This window comes from Gavialis gangeticus, unplaced genomic scaffold (genome assembly GCF_001723915.1).
Source record: "Gavialis gangeticus isolate Ggan-Ray unplaced genomic scaffold, GavGan_comp1, whole genome shotgun sequence".
In the NCBI taxonomy this organism is placed as follows: domain Eukaryota; kingdom Metazoa; phylum Chordata; order Crocodylia; family Gavialidae; genus Gavialis; species Gavialis gangeticus.
Genome location: NW_017729034.1, coordinates 39,983,604 through 39,999,802, shown reverse-complemented (window position 1 = coordinate 39,999,802; position 16,199 = coordinate 39,983,604). Strand labels below are relative to the sequence as shown.

At 41.7% G+C, this 16,199-nt stretch overlaps 1 protein-coding gene across 1 annotated transcript in view; it reads right to left on the bottom strand.

The window, feature by feature from the left end:
• The window catches only part of SMYD3 (SET and MYND domain containing 3), an 895,363-nt gene that overhangs the window by 873,131 nt on the left and 6,033 nt on the right, over positions 1 to 16,199 (bottom strand). Inside the window, exon 2 of the mRNA XM_019526714.1 lies at positions 9,760 to 9,823. Coding sequence (XP_019382259.1) covers positions 9,760 to 9,823 — 64 coding nt within the window. The remainder of the gene's footprint in view (positions 1 to 9,759; positions 9,824 to 16,199) is intronic.

The following is a 16,199-nucleotide window of genomic DNA, read 5'->3' as shown; positions in this document are numbered from 1 at the left end:
TGTCAACTTCACTTTTCTGTAGAAAAATACATTCAATTCTTCCTTCATTTCAATCTCAGAAAGAAATAGGCAAGGTGAAAACACACACCAGCTGCCAGAACTGATAGAATAATTCCTTTGGAATTTATGAGATTTCACTATGGCAATAAGATGAAGCGACTTAGACTTGGTATTTTCCAAACTCAGAGGAAGCTAACTAGTGACAAAAGATGCAGTTGACAAGCTTAAGTGAATCTGAGGCATTTCAAGATATACAGTGTCAACAGGTAAAAGTATAACTGGAATGGAGGAACATAAAATACCAAGGGCCAGATCCTATGGCACCTATTAGGTAACAATGGGTAGGTCAGGTCAGCAATCTATGGCCCAAAGGTAAAAAGCAGATCTGGTCCACATTTTACTAACCTCCTGCTGCTTCACCAGACATATTTTACTAATGACTGCAACCCCTGCTTTGTACAGAGGGCTTCCACTCCCCCCAAAACGCATAGCCCCTGCTCATGCTTGCTGACAAAAATCACAGCTCCAGACTGCTGCTTGCCACACTTTTCAGTAGCATGTTTTTGGTGGAGGATGCATTAGAGGGGGCAAGAGAGCTAGCTGCCCAACACAGAAAGGAGGGAAAGCAGAGGCAGCAGCAAGAGACTGCAGCCTGCAGCAAAGGCAAGTTCCCAAGGCCTGCCATTAGTAAGAGGTTGCTGACTCCTGGACTATGTGCCTAAACATGGCCCTATTCAACTTTGCTCAAGTCCCTGAAAGGCAGTTAAAGATAAATAAGTCCTAAGATGACAACATGATATGGAAGTAAACACATTAACATTTTTTCAAGGACCTGAGCAGAATGGAATGGGATCACACTTGGGCTGTAAACAGATGTCACATTTGCCGTGGGCCTCATTGTACCAAAGTTTGACCCAGACCAAAACAGTCATGGCCAAAGTCATTTACACATCACCCTTCCAAGTTGCACTGCTGCTCCTCTCTCAGTAGATGGCTGATGAGACCACATATCCTGGCTAACTTATTTGGGAAATGACTCATGATAACTCTACAGGCACAAGCCACAATGTCCCAGGAAAAAATGAACAGCATATTTTATCCCAAATAATTTGGAAGGACCTGAAGCAACGCAATAAACTTATACATCTATAGGGTCATGGGACAAAATGCTTTCTCCTGGGAGAAATGCAATGTCTATTTACAGCCTTAGCATCTAATAGGCAGAAAAGAATCTGGTCCTAAAGATACCTGCCCTCTTTGCCAAAATACAACTGCTTAAAAACAACTAAGGAGTTTCCCTGTTTATAAAGCTTCCTACTTGCCGCTGGTTAAAAACATAGCCAAACAAGAAGACAGCCAGTGTTGTAAAGCCCAGACACCCAAGTAATGGACTTTTCACTGTGATCACACGTTCAAAAGGCAGGGAGATGTAAATTCTTGTATCCTAGTCACCATCTCCCATACCCCTAAATGTCTTCAAGCACCTACTAAGAAGAGTTGCAACACAACTATCTTGTCCCAAGAAACTGCTTTGCATATGTAAAGCATGAGCTTGCCAAAACCTTACATAGGTATTTTAAGACTTTAGTGGACAATGTAAATCATATGACATCCTATGGCATTCTTTGCATAAAAATGAACAAACAGATTACCAGTGTAGAAAAGTGCTAGGGGATGTGTGAGAATCATCATCTGTTTGAAAAGAAAATCAGTGGGGAAAAGTTGCAGGAATTAATCTAAACAAGACTCCATTTGAACACAGGGCTGATTTTCTTTTCTTTTGATTTACTTTTCCCACCTTACTTCACTAAGCTTGGATTTTCTTCTTTGGTATTTCATGAAAACCTCAAAACCCAATACAAAGTCTTTGTAAATACATCTAAATAAGGCATTCAGAGCAATGTTTGAAGCTATTGAACTTTGTTTCAGCTATTTTTTGTAACAGGGAAAACATCTAACATAAAAAAGATACAGGAGTTAAGACGACAGGGTTCCCTGAATATGGTTTAGGAAGGGGTGTGAAACTTATCTGGCCTGCAGGGCTGGATGAGTGGCATGGGGCTGGTCCCAGAACTGGTCCCTGGACTAAATGAATAGTGCAGAGTCAATCCACAGGCTGGATCTGGAGCACATGAACATGTCATCTGACCCACGGGGCTAGAAATTTGGCAGCAGCAATATTAGTCATCACTGCTCCTCCAACCATCATATTTCTGACCTACAGGCAGCAACACAGGCCAGGTGACATATAGCTCCATGCTACGCATTCAGCCCATGGGGTTCCCCATGGGTCTGGAAATTCAGCAGCAAGATGAACAGCAGCTGCATTCATTGCTGTAGCTCCAAGAACAGTCACTGAAGATGGGTTCCACTGTATTTCCTGTTTGCAGAATTCTTTTCATCTAGTTATACAAGGGTCATAGCAAGGAGAGAACATTCAGAATTGGGAGTGGTCAGTCATTCACTGTAATTTCAGAACTTGCCAGCAACAAATAACATGCAATGAAAAATAGATGGTTAAGATAATTACAAATGCTGTAACTTTATAAACAGTGACTGACATTTGTATTTCTTTTCAAAAGCAAGATGTCAGTATTAGGTAGCCAGTGATTTATTTCAGCACACCTCTCTTACACCTACATAAAACAGTTAATTATTTTTTCATCGATATGCGAGCCTTCTCTTATACATGGTTATTATAACACCATAAGGGAACAAAATGACACCAACTCAGACACTGAAGTGAACACAGTGTCACAAAGTGTCTGACAAATAAAAGTTAAGGATCTACAGAAGAGAATTATTTTTGTCCACGAGAAACAAGGTCAAGCTTGTAAATGTCCAGACATCATTGTGTGTAATATAATTATATTGGTATTTTTTTACCCCGCTTAAGCTAAAATTGTTCCTTGGAGTCAGCCTTTATCTGTCAATTTTTCCTCTAACATAAATGCTGCATAGAATTTTAAATATGTTAAAGGTGACATCAAAATGATTAATAGCTTACCCAACCAATAAAACACTAATGAGATGAGATATGCAGTATCACATAGCATTGTGTGCCAGTCTTAATCTTGGAGGTACATTTCACACTAGAATGATGTTAAGATCACATCTTTTCTTTACAATTGCAGTCAAACTGAAACTGATCATGGAGTGAATTGGTTTTTTTCTTTTGCTACAGGAACACTGGAATAAAGACAGACATTCAGATTTCAGAGATTGGCCAGAAAAGCTTCTGCAGCACTAGCAGAACATGATGTAAAACATTAATAACCCTGTCACTACACCCACAACAGTGCTGCAAATTAAGTAATCAAAAAAAAATCACTGAGTCATGGTGAGACAGGCCTACATCCTAGGATGACATTTCATCGTTTGTTTAGTTAGTGCATTTAGAATCTGACGGCACTTGTACACATGATGAAAATTGCCTGTTTTTGCGGTTTAATTGCATCACGCTGTACACGTAGGGGTTTTTTCCACAATTTAAATGAGTCTGTCACATTGCAAACTAAACCACATTCGCATGTAGTTTAGTTTGCAATGTAGTTATTTGTACCACGTTACACCTTTTGACAGCTTGTCCTGCTGTGGTAAAGGTGGGCTAAAGGCAGAAGCGGTAAGGGGTCCGATCCTTTTTTTTTTTGGCAGAGTCTGCCTACGTCTCCCATGGCCAGGGGGCAAGCTACTGGCAGGCCAAGTGGCCCCTGAGCTGCAGGGAGCCCCATTCCTTCCCTCTGCAGCAGTGCCCTCTGGGGCTGCCCAAATGCTGCCCCAGCTTGGGCTCAGGGAAGAATTGGATCAGGCTGGGTGCGGAGTCCAAGCTAGGGCAGCTCCCACCTGCTAACCACCTGCCTGGGCAGCCTCAGGGGGCGCTGCCACCACAAGAGGAAGGACCGGGGCCCCCCCCAACTCAGGGCCTGCCAGCAGCTCACTCTCTGGCCACAGGAGAGGTGGGCAGACTTTGTGGAGGGGAAAAAAAAATAAAAAAGATTGGAGAGGGGCCCCTCTCCAATTTCCCCTCCCTGCCCTCCAGTGGAGCCTGCTTGTGCAAGCTGTCGCTGCACCACACAGCCCCTGAGCTGCCTGGTCCTTCCCTCCGAAACAGCAGCATCGCAGGTGGGGTGCTAGCGGCAATTCACATAGGCACACACTGCCAGAAAGAAAAAAACCAAAACAAACAGCAAGGGGCCTGAACCTTTTGTTTGTTTTCACGGAGCTTGCCCACCTCTCCCACGGCTGGAGGGTGAGCTGCCAGTGGGCTTTGAGCTGTGGGGAGCCCCAGTCCTCACAACAGCAGCAGCATCCCGCAGGTCCACCTGGGCGGGCAACTAGCAGGTGGGTACTGACCTAGCTCAGAGGCAAGCCCAAGCTGGGGCAGCATCCAGCCTGCTAGCCATCTGCCTGGGTGGCCCCAGAGGGAAGGACTGGGGACTCCTCAGCTCCAGAGCTATTTGGTCCACCGGCAGCTCAACCCTCAGCTCACTATCCCCCCAGCCACAGACAGGCTCCGCAAAAAAAAAAAATTAGGACCCTTGCCATAACAGTGATGGAGATCCCTAAATTGAAATGGTGGGTTTTTAATCATCACAATTAAAAACCCACTGTTTCAAGTTAGGGGACTAAACCCCATCACATGTACAAGCACCCTCACATTCTGGGCAAGGGTGAGTAGCACTTAGCAGGATTATGTAGCCACAACCTTCATGTCATTTTAGAGATTTTTTCATAGTGAATTTCCTCAGATTTTTCAATAGTTGCAACATGCAACTTCAGAGCAAAGACAGCAGAGGGTGAAAATGAGGCTGTACCCAACCTTCCCCCAGACTAAGGCTAGCAGCTTACCATGACTGCAAGACAAATATGTACTTGCCACCTATGCTGTCAAGTCCACCATCCACTGAAAAATGGGGAACCGTTGGTCCATAACTGGATAAGTAGGGCCAGAATGCAGCCAGTTTAGTATGCTGAGTGGGCTTAGACTCCGTCAAAATGAGAAGGAGCTTCTCCCCTTCCTAAGATTGCTTGGCTGCCCTTCGTTTTGCAAGGATCTGTGGATCCACAGTTACTGCAGGAAATGGAGTGATGGGGAGAGGATGTGGCGCTATCTGACTTGAGAAGAAAAATACATGGAACAGAAATAAAAACAGTCATAACAATACTAATGGGTGCAGAAAGCCTTAATTTTCCTTGGAGAGTAATGGTCAGAAGATTTAGAATTGTATTAGAATGGTGGTGTAATGGAGGCAGAGTGGGAGCAGCCTCCACAGGTGTGTTGGAGAACCAAGCTGTACTTCAGACAGCAAAGGAGGAAGGCAATGCTGAATTTTGCCTAGGTTGTGGATTGGACAGGAAGCTATGAAGACAATGAGTGGAGGCAGAACTCTGTCTCTGTACTGCTCTGCCTCTTTGCACCACTCATGCCCATTTCTGCCCTCAAAAATCTCAACTACTCTCTCCCCAAAATGAGGGGGAAGATCTGTCAATTGTCATCCATACCACAAAGCATGCCCATTTTCTTTTCACCACACTTCTGCATACGTACAGCTACTCATCGTTTGAGGCACTGATTCTCAGCCAGGGTCCTATGAGGGTCCTTGTAAGGGTGCCACAGAATGTTAGGTATGCAACCATCTCACATGATTCATGTGATAAACCCAAAGATCTCAATAGGCATTTTGTTCTGCTCTGGTCTTTCCCATTTTTTTGCAACAGAAGAATTGCTCTATTCACAGAACTTGAGGGCTGGAAGGGACATCGTGAGATCATCGGGTCCAGCCCCCCTGCTCTGAGCAGGAAAGATGGCTGGAGTCAAATAGTCCCAGCAAGATGTGCGTCTGGTCTCCTTTTGAGGATCTCCAGGATAGGTGCCTGCAACACCCTGACTGGGAGCCTATTCCAGAGTCTGGTCACACAAACCACAAAGATTATTTTTTTATAGTCAAAAAAATGAATGAAAGCTAAGCCCTGGAATTTTATGAAAGGTACCTAGAGTCTACAAGGTTGAGAAACACTGCTCTAAGGGCTCCTAGTCCCCTCAACCTGGGCAACCCTCAGTCCTCTGCACTGCTCCCAACTCTCCCTGCCTCACCCCCAGTCTCAATACCCTGAACTAGCCCCCACCCCAACCTCTATAGGATAGATAAGGTTACTTTCCCAATGAGATGACTTCACTCTCTTTGTAGGGTGACTAACTAGAGTCTTCTCTTTTTAAAAGTCCATTTTGTTAAATATTTCTGGATGACATTTATTAAATGATATATTATAATGAAGAAACATTTGGATAATGCTTCAGCATTTTCAGAAATGGACACTTGGATTTTTCAGGGCAAAATATTTTAATTTTGTAAATGTTATTCCACACCATATGTCAAGGATTATTTAGACCTACTCCTGGGAATCTGAGGACCCTTACAAAGCTACATTTCAACAATTATTTTAATAAAATCAATCAATCAATAGAAGCTAAAATCTAAACAATAATGTTTTAAATGGCTTAAAACATTTTACAATTCAATTTTTAACATTTAAGTTAAATTTTAAAACTGGAAAAAAAAATACATTAAGAGGGGCTTAAAACTGAACTCTGGTAACAGCCCATTTTAGTGAAAGCTGTTACAAAACAGGAATGGGCATTTTAAACTGAAATTTAGTTTTAATCTTTTCTTATTGCATTTGACAGAATAGTCCAGAAACTTAGTCTTCCTAAATCACTCTTAAGCGTTTACTACTTTATGATTGACTTTTCAGCCATCAAAATTTAATCAGGTCATTCTGTAGCTAATCATACAATATAAAACCAGGCATATGATTCACATTCCTAAAGATCTGCAATTATCAATATAAAATAGAGTCCTTCTCAGCTAATTTTTAAGCATGCAAACAGCAATTTGATTCAATGCCCAGCTGTTTATTTTGCGCACCAATTAATTCAATTAAAAGTGCACATGCTAATGATTCAGTGAAATCTAGTGAAGGAAAGTAAAACCTACTGCCTTTAACTTGGCTGAGGCAACCTGTATAAAAATTCTGCAGAACCTAGGACAAAAATTAAAACAAGATCAAAGGAAACGCTGTCAGACAGAGTAGCCCTTTAAAAAGCTAGGAAGGCATTCTTGCACGGCCTTATTCTGAGTCTCTTTTACCTGAATTATTTGCCATTGCTAGCATTAGGGCCCATCCCAATAAAATGTTTTTTGTGGCCAAAGAAGTGCCCCTCTATACTCTCCTCCTCAATTTCTTCAACTGTCATAAAATAGTAATAAAATATATCATATTTATCACTGTTTCAAAAAAAAAAAACACCCCCCAAAACAAAACAAAGCAACTTAAATGTAGGCTGCTCAAAATCTTGCCTCACCAAGTTCAATGCTAGCTTTGCTACTGACTTCAGTGGCTGCATGGTCAGGCAATATTTTTGTCTGATAAACCTGCTTTTCAAGAAAAAAAAAAAAAGTTTTCTACACCTGGTGATATTTTTTCAATTTACTAACTCTATTCCTATCATCTTCCACAGGAAATCCAATTGTGACATTATTACTGATGCTACAGTAAACTATATATATTGTACACACATTCACAGCATAATGAATTTAAGAGACATACCTACCCAGCTTCCTCCTCCATATGTTCTAATACCAAAATTGGCTTTTTTTTTTCTAGTCAAGCAGGGAAGCACGCTTCCCTGCTTGACAGGAGCAGACAGCTTGGGCCAAGGCTAACTCACCCACTCTGCAAGGGTGGGGTGGGTTTGCAGGGGAGGTACAAAGCATCCTGGCATGCTGGGGGATTGTGAATTAACTTGAATCTGGAGAGGATCTAGGACAGAAGTTCAATAAACCGATTTAACCTAAACCAGTTAAGTCTGATACTACATCCATCCAGGTTTATCTTAAACTATTTTTGGCCATCTTGAAAGCAGTTTATATGCACTGAACTTCTGTTGCATTAGCGATCTGAACCATTTCTGATCACTTATACCGATTTATGTGTAATTTCTGTTCCTACCCTGTCTGTTGCATATGATAGATCATGGACGGGACAGGCAGCATAGCAGTAGCTGATAGGGCAGGAACAAGAAAACAGACAAGATCAGATAGGGAGCACAAGGCAGGAAGCAGAAACAGAGGGAGGATATTGGGTCAGGAGCACAAAGAAGGGAGCAGAAAGCAGAGTAGCAGACTGGACAGGTGAAGTGCATCAGAGTCACACTTGGGGAGGGTCCAGGGCTAATTTGTGGCATGCCTGCCAAAAACTATACGAGTAGATTCCTCCCAGGTATTGCAATGCTGATGTTGTACTGATGTTTGTGTGCCACCTGTAACCCCGAGTATGATGCTGTCAGGAATTTCATACTCCTGGTAAGATTATCCATGATAGCAAAGTTGAGAGCAAGGTTCCAGACTAATAGTGATCCAAAAATAAAAATAAAAGTCCTCAACAGTGGAGCAGGCAGATTAAACACGAATACTTGACAGTGGTCATGTCCACATGTACCACTATAACGCCGTTGTCAGTGCACCATCATTTAGTACTTCATTTTGGAAGTACTAAAAGCTGGCACAGTAACAGCCCATACTTCACTGTGCACACTATGCATGCTTATTTTTAGGCACTACGTCACCATAGCGACACATTATAATGAGGGAGCACGTCACTACAGTGACACAGCTGCAGGGTCATGGTTCCTGCCTGCAGATCAGGGTGGGCAATTATTTCAGGCAGAGTTATGGCTTACCGAGTTTTGGCAAGCCATCAAGGGCCGTATGACAGGCAGCCAGGGGCAGATATATATTAATTTTCTAAATTTTTTAGGGGCCCTACAGACCGGATAGAATGGCCTGGTGGGCCGCATCTGACCCATAGGCCACATTTTGCCCATCCCTGCTGCAGATTCTGTGTGGCTGTAGTGTATTACTACAGTGATGTAGGTGTCACATGTAGACACACCCACTGGCTGCAAAAGGAGGAAGAAGGCTCCAACAGAATAGAAACCTCCAGTTGTCTGGCTTTCCTTGCCATTGAATTAAGGTTACCTTCCTGCAAAGAATCACGTGGTTGCTGATGTACAACAGTGCACATGGGAATCTTCCTTCAATAGCGAGAGACGAGTGTTGACAAAGGAATATGCTAGTGATTACTGGAAGCCCCTAGTAACAGACCTACACAGACACAACGATGGCATGATTTTCTGAAGAAATGCAATAGTACCATCAATACTTGGGAGAATCAAGCACCGAGTCATCCCTAGTGGCACCATGTTGTACAATGTGGCATCAATTATTTCAAGCAAATTCACCTCACCATGGAGGCTGATAGACAAGATAGACACAAAGAGAAAGATCTGTGACCCAACATCACCAAGATCAACTCCTTCCTTCCTATTTGCCATTTCTGCAGTCCAACATGCAGATCTTCAGTTGCCTTCCTGTTATCTATAGACTTACTCCCTATTTATTAGATCAGTGTCACCCATGTATCAGAAGATGGCTTATGACAACAATTAGTTGGTGCAACAAGAGGTGCAAACAAGGTGCAAGAAGAGATAAACGTATTTAATTGTTAATTACCTGTTGATTTAATGGATTCTTAATGGATATTAGTGGATAATGGACAATTTAATAAAATGCATTATTAATTGATGATGAGTATTAACAGACAATGACAACCTAACAAATGCAATACAGGCCCCACAGCTAAAGGATTAAGATGACTGTTTATCTTTAGTACTTCAGTTATTTTCAAAAGTTATCTTACCTGACAGTGTTTACCACAGTATCGGGCAATTTTACACTGAGAGCATCTAAGCAGGTTTTCATTCCTAAAAAAAAAAAAAAAAAAACTGTATTCATTATTCGAGAAAATATTTTCCAAATATTTGAAGGAAAAAGGTGTCATAAAAATACAATTTGCCTAAAACACATTTTACATGTACATGAGTCACAGCAAGAAGCTAGAATGTCAGGTTCTGATCCTTTAATTTAGGGATGTCAAACATACGGCCAACGGGCCAAATCTGGCCCACAGAGTCATGTCATCTGGCCCACAGCCTCAACAGGAGGGACCTTCCTCTGACTAGTCAAGCACTCAAGACAAATTTTACACCTCTGCTTTAACTGATGTGGCACGTCCTATTCTAACTGGAATCAGTAGGCTTCCTCTTCAAGAGTAAGAGTATCAGAATCTAGATTAGAAAGTCTCTGTATTCCCTTGTGAGATGGTAAAACAAGAAATATTTTTCTCCACTTTGCTGTCAAAGAATTAGACTTGGACATAAACTCAGTAAGTAGAAACCTAACTAAGTCGCAGAAGGACAAAAGGTTTTTCATGGCCCACTTGCAGCACACAGAGGCAATTTCAGGGGCATTTTGCAGAGGCCTCTCCCCTCACTGCTGATTGTCAGAGGGTGCCTTCACTAGGTCTACATCACTACCACTTATTTTGGTTGGTTTTACAAGAAATCACAGCAAACACCAGATTTCCCAGAGATAGTGGACAACGCTGTTTTTTGAAGTTTCCGCAAAATCCATGAAACCATGATATAGGTACGTCCCCATCAGTAAGATCTCAGAGCTGTCCTACAAAACACTAGGCAACACAGCAGTATGCTGTGTTGCAAAGCAGAACTCAAAGAACCAGGATACCAATCATTACTTGTCTTTAGCAAGATCCCTGCTGCAAATCTGCAGTTGGGATGCTGAGGTATATTTTATACTATAACATTAACCTATCAGTGGAAATTTCTGCCTTAGAAATAGGTATCTTGTGATTAGTGTTATTATATTCCAAAGTCAAAACCCGGTGTGGAAAAAATCTTGGAGATGGGGGAAAGAGGGACACATAAAAAACGTTTTGATTGCACTCTCACAAATAATCACCTGGATTAATTAAGACTCTCCACTACTTTCTTGATGTACAGGCATACAACTATGAGAATTCCACTTGTAGAGAAAATAATTAATAAGCACCTTGTAAATTATTAGATGGTCAAGAAATACTACATACAAAATAATGCAGAAAGTAAATCATATTTTCACAAGCCAAATACCGTTCTCAGTTGCACTGAACTTAATCTAAAATAACCCCATTAAAGCAAATGGATTTACTCCTGATGTAAACCAGTGAAAACAGGAAAGACGTTGGACTCTCCTCCTCTCTACTTTAAATTCTATAGATTACAGTAGATTTTGAAGATCCCTATTACTTACATGCCAGTACTGTCATAGCCCAGAAAGTTCAAAGGTTTTCATTCTCTTTTTCAGTTTAAAACAAAGATACCACATGCCCAGTCCAATTTAACGTACCTCAAGCATATGGGTACAGAAGCCTTTACAGGTTGGGGACTACAGTCAGACCGGACCCAAGCAGGGTGCGGGGCCCGGGGCAAATCAGCCCATGCAGGGCCCTACCCCTTCTCCAATCCCATTGGGCCCCAGACCTGAAGAAGCTGCTGTGGCAGTGCGGGCAGGGAAGGCGGGGGTAGTGAGTGGCTGGACACGGAGCCACTGCTCCGCCCAGCTCCGTGCCACCACTGCTCCACGCAGCTCCACAGGGCTCCCCAAAGTGAAGTGCATGGGGCGGTCACCCCAATTCACACCCCCCAGGGATGGCCCTGACTACAGTAAGGCTACAACAGCAAGCCAGATCATAGAATCCTCCTTCTTAGAGTGTGACAGTACTCTTACTAATAAGGAAAGCCAGCCACATTTCTTACACTAACGAACTACAGTTATATACAAAAGATACAATGCCAATCTGATAAATATTTAGGTTTAAAAACCATTCTACCCCTGCTTATTCCTGGGCACCTTTTATCTGCAGTGCCTTCTAGCTGAAGACTAAAACTCATTTCAGTCTAACACTGGCAATGGGACTACAAGAAAGATAGTCTTTTTTTTTTTTTTTGAAATAGGTGAGGCAAGTGAAGCAGAAAGAAAGACAAGTGATTTAATCAAGTCTATATCACAAGGACCTGACCATATAAGATTACTTAAGATTACCATTGCCTGTACAGGGATTTCATGATGCTGCAAGTGAGCTCTCTGAACACTCGCTCCTAATTTCAAAAGCACAGTGGTAAACCAGCAACCTGAAATGACAATCTAGCTCCAGTGAAAGCAAAGGGAATTTTGTCACTGGACTTCAACAGCGGTTCCCAGGTTTCACTCTTCTCACTCTGCATATGGCACTTTGACACAACGTCATTCTTTATTAATATTTACATCAGTACATAGCCAGTTATCCCCTGGCCACAGACTCTTCAATCCCATTGAATGCTCACAAATTCCTTAAACATCTCATCCAAATAAGGGAAAATGGTACCAACTGGCTGCAAACATCAGCATATATACTTTTTGCGTGATGCAATTGGATCCCTGATTCTACTAATTTAACTGACAGCTAAGAATCTACAGCTGCCCACAATAAATATAGAATGCCAAAAATGAAACAGACTAAGATCTTTTATCTTGTATGTGGAATTTCCGGTTGTGAGAAAGAAATTTTGTACGACAGGAACAGAGATATGACACTTCATTACTGCAGCACTGTTCACTAAATGCTCAAGGGTTCCACTATTACAGCCTATGAGCTTTGCCCGTTTAGAAGTCATATATTTATTAGAGTCACCAAACATGAATAGCAAACAGTAATAAAGTACTGTTAAAAATATAAGCATTGTAGTTATATGGAAAAACAATGGTAAATTTAATTTATAGAAAGAGTATGAAAGGATGGTAGGCTGCAGCTTAAAGACACAAATTTAGGTCTGCATTATTATTTATACATAGTGAAGTCAGTAATTTTAGCCACAGTATACAAAGTGGTATAAAAATGTTATCTACCTCCACCTGGATGGCTCACAGATTGAGAGGGGAAGTAAGCTAGTCAATTGACAATCTTTGCACTACTGGAGTGCAAAATCACCATCTTTAAGCCACACCATATTTTACTTGTCTATATGTTACCCAATTAGAAAGAAAAAGGTACTTTAGAAATATTTGTTTTACACACATTTATAGCTAGTATCTTTCATAATCACCGCACCTACAAAATGAGGGGCCTTAGTATCATGATCCATATCGTGTAAGAAAATAGGTAATTTTTAGAATTCTTTAAATGTTACCTAAATTCTCTTTTCCATACATAATGTTGCCAAAATAAATAAATAAATAAATAAATAATGGCGGTTTGGAGCTGCCCAAATTTGAATGTTAGAACTAGTCTGGAGAGAAACAAACTAACATGCATTATCTCTCTCTTTGGCCCTACACTCTGTTTTCCTTCTTGGCTCTTGACCGAAGTGAAAGCTGCCCTCCCACCAGATGCAAGACCACCTTCACACATAGCAAGCCCTCCCTCCCCAATGGCATCTTGTTAGATAGACCCTCTCTATCGCTGCCCGTTTTGCTGACTGTGGACAGCAATGAGAGTGGCAGGCCCAGCACTTTGCTGTCCCTCCCCATACCTGATGAAAACAGTGTTGGCTTGTGGTCCTGTCTGGGAAGGCACTGTACACACAAACAGTCAAAGTGTGTCATGCCCATGCCCTGGCTGCCTGCCCTGACATGACTTGGAGGCAGCACCTAGCAGCAGCAGCACCAGAGCAAGCCCACCTGGCCTGGCACACCCTGTACAAGCTAACGATAACCAAGAAAACTGGAGACCCAGTGGCAGCTGCTGCACAGAGCCCTGGCCACAGGCATTTTTGTCCACCACTTATATCTTGCACAAAAATACAGACCAGTTTGTGTCACGCTGGACAATGAAGGGGGCCTTCTGTGAGATGGACTATGGACATCTGTTCATGTGTCTAATCCCATATGGGGCGTGTGTGTAATCCCATAAGGGGCGTGCCGGAGGAGGTTTCAGTCTCCCGTGACTACTACCATGTATTTCACGAGACTGAATACTAATAAGTATTTCATGCTTAGCCCCAGGGAGGGCCACACACTTTGCATTTTCACCATTTGATTTTAATATTTGTATAACAAAGTCTTAAAAAGTTCCTTTTCCCTCCTGACTACTCCTTACATATTCTTTAATACTGAGTGACACATTCTTTCTGGGATACAAGATAATCTTCAAGAAACCTACACTTCCTTTCTAAAAATTGGGCAAGTTTTCCACATTTATTTTAATTATATAGTTTAATAGGACCTTTCCCTGCAGGTTTTTCAAATCAGTCGAAGAACACACAACAAAAAGTTCTACTTCTTTGACCATCAACACATTACCTTGGAAATCTTCCAGTAAGCCACTCAAAATAAATTAAATGCACACTCAGCACTGCCTCTGCAAATCTGTATCCGAGCCTGGAATGATGTAGAAAGTTAGAGATCTAGGACCTTGGTTTTCTATAAGGCCATATATAATTTTTTAGATGATCATGCTGTGGATTTACCCAAGTTATTCAGCACAGTGACACCCCTGAACAGTTTTGCAAGATCAGAAGCACTTGGTTCTTCCTTATTTTGAAATATAAAGTAGACACTCTCTCCACAAAATGTTATGTACCAATATTTAAAGGGCCCCTGTTGAACTTCTCCCCTTAATCATTCAAATACTATTGTTTGTGATCAGACAAATATTTTTGTTACTATCAAATTTAATTATCCCTAGGCAAGTTTTGCCAGAAGCTGCAAATGTCCGAGTCATTTGCAAGCTCATCCCTAATTCACCCTCTTGAAGTTGGATTGAGCAGAGGATCCATCTGAACTAATATTTACATTAGGCAATACATCTCTAGGTGCAATAGCTTAAGTCAAACATGATTTTAAAAGCATAAAAACACAGTACTAAAAAGTACCATCCAAAAAACACAATTTATTTGACCTTAGAAGCCATGTTTTATATTAATGCCAACCTTAGCAACTGAAGAATTTTTTAACCTAGATCCGTATTTTAGGACTAGATCTTATGACCTTGGCATACTGCAAAATATCTTCTCTTGGTATCTGAGAAGATACCCCCCCACACACACACAAAACATACCAGAATTTACTGCAACAACTCAAGTTACACCACCAAGAAATATCTCAATCTGCCAGCTAAAATGTGCATAGTCTGGACCTGACTCTGCACAGCCCCAGCACCATACCCTAGACTCCTGGTTGCCCCAGGTGAACTTTTATTATCACCCCCAGAGATAATGATAATAATTTTTTTAATTACCATTGTCAGACCCAATTTCTGTCTGGGCCCTAGGCGACCACCTACTTCACCTACAGTCCGGCCCTGCACAGCCCTATGCTCCTTCAAGCCTCACTAAAGCCAGCAAGAGTTTCAGTATTTCAACAGGATTGACTGTCTTCTTACCAACGATTAACAATGAACTGGTAACAAAGATACAGAGCAACACTCCAAGTTTCTTGCCAGCAACTGACACTACCAGCCAAAGTAGCTAAATAGCGTGGCTCCCTGCTGGCAATGAGTAATGAATGAAGTATGCGTTCATCTTTTTTTTTTTTTTTTTTATGACTCTTGAGCAGATTTAGAATGTTTGGTACAAAAGTCAGCTGCAGGTACTAATTAAATTGCTGCTTTTTTCTTTTTCCTATTTTCTCCCTCCCTCCAAAGTCTCTGTCTTCAGGATTTATGGTAAGACTGAATCTTTTGACATGGCATTTTAAAATCATACTGTTTTACTTTCTTTTTGGGGTTTTTTAAGTACTTCATTTTAAATTTGATGAATTCAGAAATAAGAATTCACTTCTAAAGACAAGTGATGACAGTTTACATATCTTCTCTCTGGATCTCTCAGCAGTCTCCTGTAGATTTATATCTAATTCCTGGGGACTCCAGGGCAATCCTGGAGGGCTGGCAACCCTACTTCACCCCTGCCCCTTCTCTCAAAGGCTCTTCATTTGCCCACAGACCAGGCAGAAGTATTTTATGTTCTTCCCCTTAGCATTCCCAGCCTACCTCAATTGAGAGGCAAGGTTTCAGAGGGATTCACATGCATATTGCCTTTGGAAAGCAGCACTCCCCCTTCCATCCCTGTCACCACTCGCTGATTAAGCAAAGATCCCTTCCTCCCTCTCCCACAGCACGGACCATAGACAGCGTATGGTATACTAGCTAATGCTGTGTAAGGCAGATAGGACAGTGTCCATTTATGGCTTTTGGAGCTAATTAGCAGGTCAGCTGGTAATGTCCCTGCATTCCTTCCTTGGGAAAAAAGCTGTTTAACAAGAGCT